At 44.2% G+C, this 8,832-nt stretch overlaps 1 protein-coding gene across 1 annotated transcript; it reads left to right on the forward strand.

Moving 5' to 3' along the window:
• Positions 1 to 5,707: 5,707 nt before the first annotated feature.
• On the forward strand, positions 5,708 to 8,356 carry LOC123440117 (protein PLASTID MOVEMENT IMPAIRED 2-like). The gene is made up of 2 exons (XM_045116696.1): positions 5,708 to 6,230; positions 6,353 to 8,356. Exons 1-2 carry the CDS (start codon positions 6,132 to 6,134, stop codon positions 8,114 to 8,116), a joined length of 1,863 nt encoding a protein of 620 aa, XP_044972631.1. The 5' UTR covers positions 5,708 to 6,131; the 3' UTR covers positions 8,117 to 8,356.
• The last annotated feature ends 476 nt before the right edge of the window (positions 8,357 to 8,832 follow it).

Below are 8,832 nucleotides of genomic sequence, written 5' to 3' on the forward strand. Positions count from 1 at the left end.
CATGTTATCATGCAATATGTCATGCAGATGCCCATGGGGCATGGTCATCTTCGTTGAAACTCATTGCTCTTCATACGAGATAGATCAGTTTGTGAAGTTTCCTTTTTTAAGTTTGTGATATGTCATGCAGATGCCCATGGGGCATGGTCACCCACAAGCCACTGCACATAGGAGGCCTCCATGTGAAAGGATTTCAATTTTTAGCCTTTTTCATTTTCTACAATTTCCTTGAATGTGTTGTCAAAATTGCATGGATGACTAATCACATAAAATTGTTCAGAAACTAAGTATTCTTTGTGGATAGTGCTTACATTCCTTATGTGGAAGGTGAAAATGATTTTTCAGAATTTATTGAACCAAACTAGGGCATACTTACATTTCAAATTTGAATTACTTAATGTAAATCGCCAGAAATTTAATGAAGCTATGAACTATGGAAATATCACTCTGAAATTCATGAAAAATGGTAGTTGAAATTCCATGTGGTGTACTTTAGTTTAAAATTATAGGGGCACATTTTACAATCTTATTTATGGCACTTGCTTCACAAAAAAATCATGCTTGGAACAAGGAAAATGGAAAAATAACTTTTTATTTTATGATATTCTCAATTTATAGCCTTTCTCACAAGCAATTGCACATAGGAGGACCTCATTTGAAAGGATTTCAAATTTGAGGCTCTTTTTCATTTTCTGTAATTTATTTATATGTGTTGTCAAAATTGCATGTAAAATCATTCAAATTCACTTTCTCATTTGTGTGCGATATCGGGTTTGAGGCGAGATTCATACAAATCACGAGTCATTCAAAGTGCATGCAAACAACTCAAAATGCAATATAGCCCTAGCAAACGAATTCATACATATTTTGTTTAAATAAAATGACAAATAGGTCGTGAACCTACTCCCAAATCCTAAACTAAATCTTCTGATTCAACCTGCGAGCGGCATGCGTCAAGCACGCCATCGAAGCTAAGGCCATCCGAGAAGGCACGTCGCCCGACGATGTTTAAGTGCAACATCGGGTTGGGGCATCGAAGCGCTGGATCCGAGCGGCGTGGTCCTGCTTGAGGATGTGCGGCCATGTTGGGCTCTTATGATCACCGTCTGGATGTGCCCTCTCCTTCGGCGTTAGATCTGCACGAAACCTATGGACGACGTGCACAAAGGTGATCGTACCTACGGCAGGGATAGACGCCACCACAAGTCCCCCGCACTCAGAATCTATCCCACCGGCATGTGCGCGTCCGATGGTGCTAGGGTATCGCAGAATGGGAGGAGGGAGAGGAGGGATAGGGTTTGTTCTGCAGTGGCGCCCATGGCGGATAAGGTTGTGAAGGAGAGCGAGGAAATGAGATGGAGGGGTGCATGTATGGCGCGGGAAGGAGTGGGTTTGCGACGTTAAGCCACCATCAATGGGCGCAGCGGCGCGACTCCCCGTGTGTGAAAACGCGAGCAGTGGCATATGTGGAAACATTAGGTGACGCTGATTCGGTTCTGCATTCCCGTGGGTCCCACGCGTCAGTGACAAACTGTGTAGGATCAACTCGTGACTCGAAATGAGTCATGCATGCGGACCAATGTGGGTCACAAATGATTGTATGCACCAGCGATGCGAATGCATGCGGGCTTATATGTCGGCCCCACGCGTCAGCACCGACAATGTGAATGCATGCGGCCTTACATGTCGGTCCCATGCGTCAGCATTGGCGTAGTGACACTCAAAGGCTTTCGACAACAAGGCATCATTTGTCTTGTTGTAAGGCGCGGGCGAGTGGAGGAGGGGGAATGTGCACACTAAGATGGGTGGGCAAAACTAAATAGAACAAAGCAAGGAAGGGCATAAAAATAGAAATCCCTTATTATATGCTCATTCGTACATATTTAAAAGAAACACAATTTTGTTGTATATCGTGTGCAAATTTTGTCATTGTTTGTTTTAGAATTTTTTTTTTCTTAAATAGTAAAACCTATGTCACTAATTAATTCTTCCTTTGAGAACTTCATTATTTTGATTTTAGTTTAGTTTTCATTTCATTTTTTCTCTTTGTAAAAGGGTATACCAAATCCACTAGTTCATTATTTCTTTGAAAATGCATTTTTTATTTTGTTTTACTTTATTTTTATTTATTTCGTCGTTAAAAGTCATAAAAATGCCACCAATTAATTCCTTCTTAAGATTTTTTTCCAAAAAAACTCAAAATTATATGCTTGTTCTTGCATATATTGTGAAAAGGTGCAATTGTAGTCTAAAGTGTGTGCGAATTTTGACATTGTTTGTTTTAGATTTATTTTATTTTCTTTCTTCGTAAAGGGCAATACAAATGCCACTAATTCATTCTTTGTTAGAAAACTTCATATTTTGAGTCCATATTTAAAGGGTAATAGAAATGCCACTGATTCATTCTTTTATAGAAAACTTTTTTGTTTGGATTTTTAGTTATATTTCATTTTTTTAGGGTAATACAAATTCCACTAAATCACCCCTTCTTTGGAAATGTATCTTTTTAATTCCACTATTATATGCTAATTCTTGCATATTATAAAAAGCACATTTTTTGTGTAATTTGGGTGCAAAATTTTCAGCTGCTTATTTTGGATTAGTTTTTCTTCATAAAGGGTAATATAAGTGTCACTAGTTCATTCTTCGCTAGAAAACATCATATTTTGATTTTGTTCTGGTGTTTACTTCATTTTCTTTCTTCTTAAATGGTAGTACCATTGTTACTTCTTCGTTATTCCTTATAAAACTTCATTGTTTTGATTTTGTTTTAGTTTTTTATTTTCTTTCTTCTTTAATGGTAATATCACCAATAATTCATTCATGTCTAGAAAACTTATGTTTGCAAACTTTTCACTATTATATGCTTATTCTTGCCAACTATAAAAATTGCTATTTATGTGTAATTAGTACGCAAGTTTTGTCATTATTGGACTATTTTTATATAATTTTGTATTTCTGAAGGGATACCAATGCCACAAGTTCACTTTTTTTTTTGCTCAATTGTTTTGTAAGATGAAGGCACGACGAGTATTAGAAGTCAGCCGACCGTTCATTTTTCTTCTTTTGGGTTATTAGGTAACAGCTCACAGTAAGTAAATCTGTGATAATTAAAAATTGTGTTCTAAGTTTACTTAGATAATATTTTGCTACCAAATGGGCCTTTTTCTTAATATGATAGGGGGAGTTGTGTGGTTGAAAGAAAGACACATCTTAATATAAAGATGATCGGTAGCAATCTCGCTGCAGGGTTAGCATTTTTAAAGAAGGTCTTGCGGCCATGGTGATGTTTTTGACCAACGAGACCGGAGCTGCTCGCATGGACATCCCTAGCGCGCGTGGTCGCGCTTTCAGGTAGCTAACCGAATATCGCGTAGCTACCTTGGTTGAACCGTTGATGAACCATAAGACAACTATAGTTGTAATTTAGGAAAAGTTGCGTTGAAACAATTTTTTTTTGGACCAAATATGACATAGCTCCTATCATCTTTATAGTCATTGGTACATATGCACGTGTGTTGCAACGGGCAAAAATATCGTAAAACCTGCTTTGCGTGCCGTTATACCCCATTGCTTATATCCAATTTTGATAAACATCGATAATGATTTTTAAATCTGTGAATAATTTAAATTTATTTTTTAATGGAACATTTCTTGGGGAATAGCATATATGCCCATGCGTTGGAACACAAGAACAAAATGAATGTGAATTCAAATTTAACCAAAATAGCATGTGCATGTGTTGCAACATACAAAATAAATTCAAGATTTCACATGGTATTCAAGAGTTTACGTGTCATGGTGAGTTGTAGCTTTCTATTCGTCCACTTCTGCCTCGCCTTATCTTCCTTCCCATGTAAAATTGTTCGAAACCATGCAACTATCGAGATTTGACGCGAAGATCAAATATAATACAATTTGGAACTGAGATATAAGGTTTTCACCATATACAAAAATATATATAGAAAAACATCATATCATAAAAAATGATCACAATTTTATTATTGCATTTGGATGGAAACAAATTACCTTGGTTTCCCCAGGGAAAAACACTTCTTGTGAAGTGGATAATTACTTCGTTTTAGTCAGCCTCATCAATATTTACAAAGTAGACTGGCCCTCATGACTCTAGTTTTTTTACTGAGGATCTGAAAATCAATTGTAGCAAGTGGCAGTAACATAGATATTACTACAATAAATACTTTACACATTACCCGTTGAAAAGAATAAAGAGCCAATGGAGAGATAGAATATCTTCTCCTTTAAGAAATTGTTTTCAACAATATCAATTTAAACTCTCGAAGAATGTGGATATGTTATCTCCAATATTCTCATAAGTTGATATGCATGAAAAATGAAAGGAAGTAATTGGAATCAGTGCGTAGAGCAACATCAACTTCTAGTCGGTATCTCTCTCCATCCAGTAGTAGCACTGAACAAGCAAGAACGACATGACCCAAAACAACGTTATTTTTTTCTCTAAAATTCCCTCTCACTCTGTCTGTTCGTGCCACAGCAAGCAATCGCAACACCGCAACTTCAAGAGAAAAGCAGCCGCAGGCAGAGCCGTAGTGTAGCCCTCTATCCAAATTGCTAGCAATGAACAGTCTTCCTGCACCCTCAGCCCCGTTGTTTGTGCCCTCTCGCATCATGGTCACGGCCATGAAACACTGCTCCTAGCTGCCTGCTAGCTCCTCCTACCTTGATCTCCCCTTTGCAACCTCACCTCTTCCGAGAGTCTTGCAACACCCATGCGACTTCTTCTCCCCACGGCATTGCATCCCCCAGCGACCTCATCCTCACGTGCACACCTCCCCTTCCACTGACGACCTTGCCTCCCTCCAGGAGCGACCAGTTAGTGGAATAAGCCTCTGCAGGCCTGCGGCACCGCTGAATGACGGGTTTCGGCGTCCGCATATCCGGCGGCGGTACGAAGCACGCCTGTATCTATGCGATGACCTTCGACTCGCCTGCCAGGTGCACCTGGCGGATCTTAATTCCTCAATTTGTTTTGGTTGATTCTATTCTGATGGTGCGTCAGTCTGGGGATTAGCCAATTTTTCATAGCCAAGTTTAATAACAGACTAAAAATACCTTTTTTTATTAGTAGTATATTATAGGTATTATTATAATCAAATGTGCTGGATGTTCCGTGCAATGGACAAGCAGTAACTAACTATCATAGCTGTCTCATGTTAGCTAGCTGCATGCATCGTGCCATGGACGTGATGTTCCGCCTACAGTAAGAAGCGTTCCTACGCACATATGGACTGAATCGTGTTTGTGGTCAGTTGACTGACGCAAAATTTACTTTCAGTCGACTAACCACTAGCCGGTCCCATTGATATATCACAGATATTAGTTAATATATTTTCTTAATCGAAAAAAGTCTACCTTCGAAATACAGCAGTTGTCCGATCGACGTAATGCAACACGAGCCACTTGCAACTTATGTGGCCAAAAGACATCGCCAAAAATCCCATTGTCTTTTTACACCAAAGCCCCACAGAAGTAGTTGTACTCCCTTTGTTTTTTTAGTCTGATATAAGATTTGATCAAAGTCAAGTGATACAAAGTTTAATCATATATATATTAAAAGATATCAACATCTATAATACTAAACTATATGTTATGAAAATTAATATTATGGGGCATCTACTAACATTGATTCAATATTATAAATGTTGATATTTTATTCCATAAATTTAGTCAAAGTTTATGAAGTTTGACTTTGATTAAAATCTTATATGCGGATTAAAAAGAAACAGAGGGAGTACAAGCGAAACGGCGAGTTAAATTGAGAGGGAGCTGTCAGCTACTAATTGCTAGAGACAATATTAGCAAAACGTGATGGGAGGCAGGGACAAGGACGAGGTGGATAAAACGGGAGCAGTCGTGTTGTGTGGTAGTGAGCTCCTCCGAGTCCTGCCAACAAGGATAGAGCTGAGGCTGAAACACTTGTCCTCGTTTAGCAGCACATAAATTCCCCTCTGCCCTTTGCAACTTCTTCCCCCTCCAACCAAATAAGCATTTCCAATCGTCTGTGTCGCTGTGAACCTACAAATTTGTCTGGTGAGGATATACTAGTAGCTTGTATACTCTTGTTGCTAGGTTGCGTCATTTGGAGCACAATGGAGGCTACCATGGATGGTGGATCAGTGAGAGCCACAATGAGCATCTTTGGCGAGAGCATAAGTGGGAGAAAGGCAGACAAGAACAGAGCTCAAGAGGTACTCTTTCAATTCCGAAATCCATGGAAGACTTGACATTATCTTCCCTGTTTCTTGCCATCCCATCAAGTAGTTTAGTAGTAATGTTTGATTGTCGCTCATATCTACCTTGTTGTATGCAGAAACTGTCCTCTGAAATGAGACAAGTAGCGAAATCCGACATGGACAAGCTGAACGAACGCAAGGCGTCCGTGGATAACGAGCGAGCCGGCGCCGAGTCGGAGCTGTCGAGAGCACGAGCCATGGCCAAGGAGCTGGAGCGGCAAATCGACCAGACCAAGGCCAAGGCGACGTCCCAGAGGTCAGGGCTGCAACTGCAAGCAACGTGGGCACGGAAGAATGGCGCCGAGGAGGCATCGGACGCCCAGTACGCGGAGGTGTCGCAAGAGCTGGACCGCGTCAAGAGGGAGCTCCGCAAGCTGAAGCTGGAGGTGAAGTCCGCGGCGGAGGCCAAGGCCAAGGCCGAGAGCGACGTCGTGGCGACGGTGTGCAAGATCCAGTCCAACCTGCAGGCCGCCGACGAGATGAAGCGGCGCGTGGACGAGGCCAACGAGGAGCACGTCCTGGTGGAGCTCGCGCGCATCGAGGCCGAGCGGGAGCGCCGCGAGCTGGAGGCCCAGCACGTCGCCGAGGCAGAGCGGTTCGCTAGGGAGATCGAGGCCGCCAGGGCAAAGGTGAAGGAGGCGCGCAGGGAGGTGAGCCGCGCGAGGGAGCTGGAGGCCAAGCTGGAAGACACGAACGCCGACGTGGAGGTCCTGCAGGGCGAGATGGAGCTGGTGCGCGCCATGGAGAAGAACCACGTCCCGAACGATGGGGCGGCGGAGGCCACCGCGACGGCGAGGCAGAAGAAAGAAGAGGCGGAGGACAGGGCGCTGCTGCAGGCTGCGGAGGCCGAGCTGTCCGTGGCGAAGAACGAGCTGGAGAGCATCAAGGCGGGGGCGTTCCAGTTCATGACCTCCATGGACCGCACCCGGACCGAGATCATGGGAGTCGTCCAGGAGATCGACCGCCTCAAGGCGCAGGAGAAGAACGCGGACGCGCAGGTGCAGCAGCTGAACGCGAAGCTCCTCAAGGCGAGGGCCCAGATGGAGGCCGTCACGGCCGCCGACGAGAGGTCCAAGGCCATCGTCTCCAACCTCACGGCGGCGATGCAGCAGTTGCATGCCGAGACCGAGGCGGCGAGCAAGGAGGAGGAGCTTACCATGCTGGAGAAACGGTGCGTGGTGGCAGAGGCCGACAACGTGGCCGCGGAGATGGCCACGGCCGAGGAACGGATCAGGCAGTCGGTGAAGGAGCTGGAGGCGGCGAAGGCGTCCGAGGCGTCGGCAATGAAGAAGCTCAAGGCCGCCGTGGAGAGCACAATGCAGGCCAGGGCGTCCGCGGCGCCACGGCGGCAGGGGACCATAACCGTCTCACGGTTCGAGTACGAGTACCTGAGCGGGCGCGCGGCGCTGGTCCGGGTGGTGGCCGACAAGAAGGTGGCCGCGGCGCAGGCGTGGGTGCAGGCGCTCAAGGCGAGCGAGAAGGAGGTGGCCATGCGGGCCGAGGCGGCGGAGCGGGAGATGCGGGAAATGGGCCCCAGGGAGGCCCAGGCGGCGTCGGAGGCGGAGAAGACGGCTGGCGAGCAGAAGGCGCTCGAGCAGGAGCTGTACGACCTCAACGCGACGGCGGAGAGTATCGGCCTGCAGTGCGCGTACCCGCGGCGGAGGTCGAGCAGGGTGTCGGCGACGTCGAGGAGGTCGAAGGGTCGGCGGTCATCGGTGTCTGCGGCGAACTGGAATCCGAAGTCGCCGTCGTTCACCATCAAGAGGAAGAAGAAGATGATGCCCAGCCTCCTGAAGCTCATCAAGGAGAAGAGAGGCGGCAGCGACAAGAGCACCAACTGATGAAGGACTCCTGCTGCGCGTGCGGCTGCTCTGCTGCACAGACCAGAGTGCATGCATGGCTTTGAATCCGTTTCTTGCGGTGTCGGCCCGTGATATGCTGCGCGGTCCACCGTTCTATATGTACTCTTTTTATAGTTCCCATTTTAGGTTTGTCTTGCATCAAAAAATTCAAAGTTTGATCAAGTATACAAGAAAAACATCAACATTCATAATACCAAATCAATAGATTATTTCCCTGCATGATTACATTGTATCAAGATGGTCCAATAGTAGAAATATTTACATACATTTATTTGTTTTTAAAGAAATGTTTTCTTACGACATTATGCACATGCTTTGCCGAAATTTCAGGATGGTTCATTGTCCACCCCTTAAGAGCATGGTTAATAGTATAATCAACTGCTCGCTATAAGATATTGTCATGTCATTTATAGCTCATCTTATAACTAACACGTATAATGGTATGTTACAAAATTATATTATTTTTTTACTATATGGCTCACCTTTTACTCTCATAAAGTGTCTATGAGTGGGCAATGTCGAATGAGGATATATGTTCTTCTATAGTAAACAATGGATGCATTCAGACTCTTCTAGGATTTCATAATGTGCATACCCTAAGTTTAACAACTCAATGAAAATGAAAAAGGAGCACGTGTTAGAGCTGTCTCTTAACTAAGAGCTCGTTTATCTTCTCTTTCCTCCAACTAAATAAA

Source organism: Hordeum vulgare, chromosome 3H (assembly GCF_904849725.1).
Source record: "Hordeum vulgare subsp. vulgare chromosome 3H, MorexV3_pseudomolecules_assembly, whole genome shotgun sequence".
Taxonomy (NCBI): Eukaryota; Viridiplantae; Streptophyta; class Magnoliopsida; order Poales; family Poaceae; genus Hordeum; species Hordeum vulgare.

Coding starts and splice junctions, on each gene's coding strand:
- LOC123440117 (XM_045116696.1), top strand. CDS start 6,132: ATGGAGGCTACCATGGATGGTGGATCAGTGAGAGCCACAATGAGCATC. Junction 6,231..6,352: donor ACAAGAACAGAGCTCAAGAG/GTACTCTTTCAA, acceptor TGTTGTATGCAG/AAACTGTCCTCTGAAATGAG.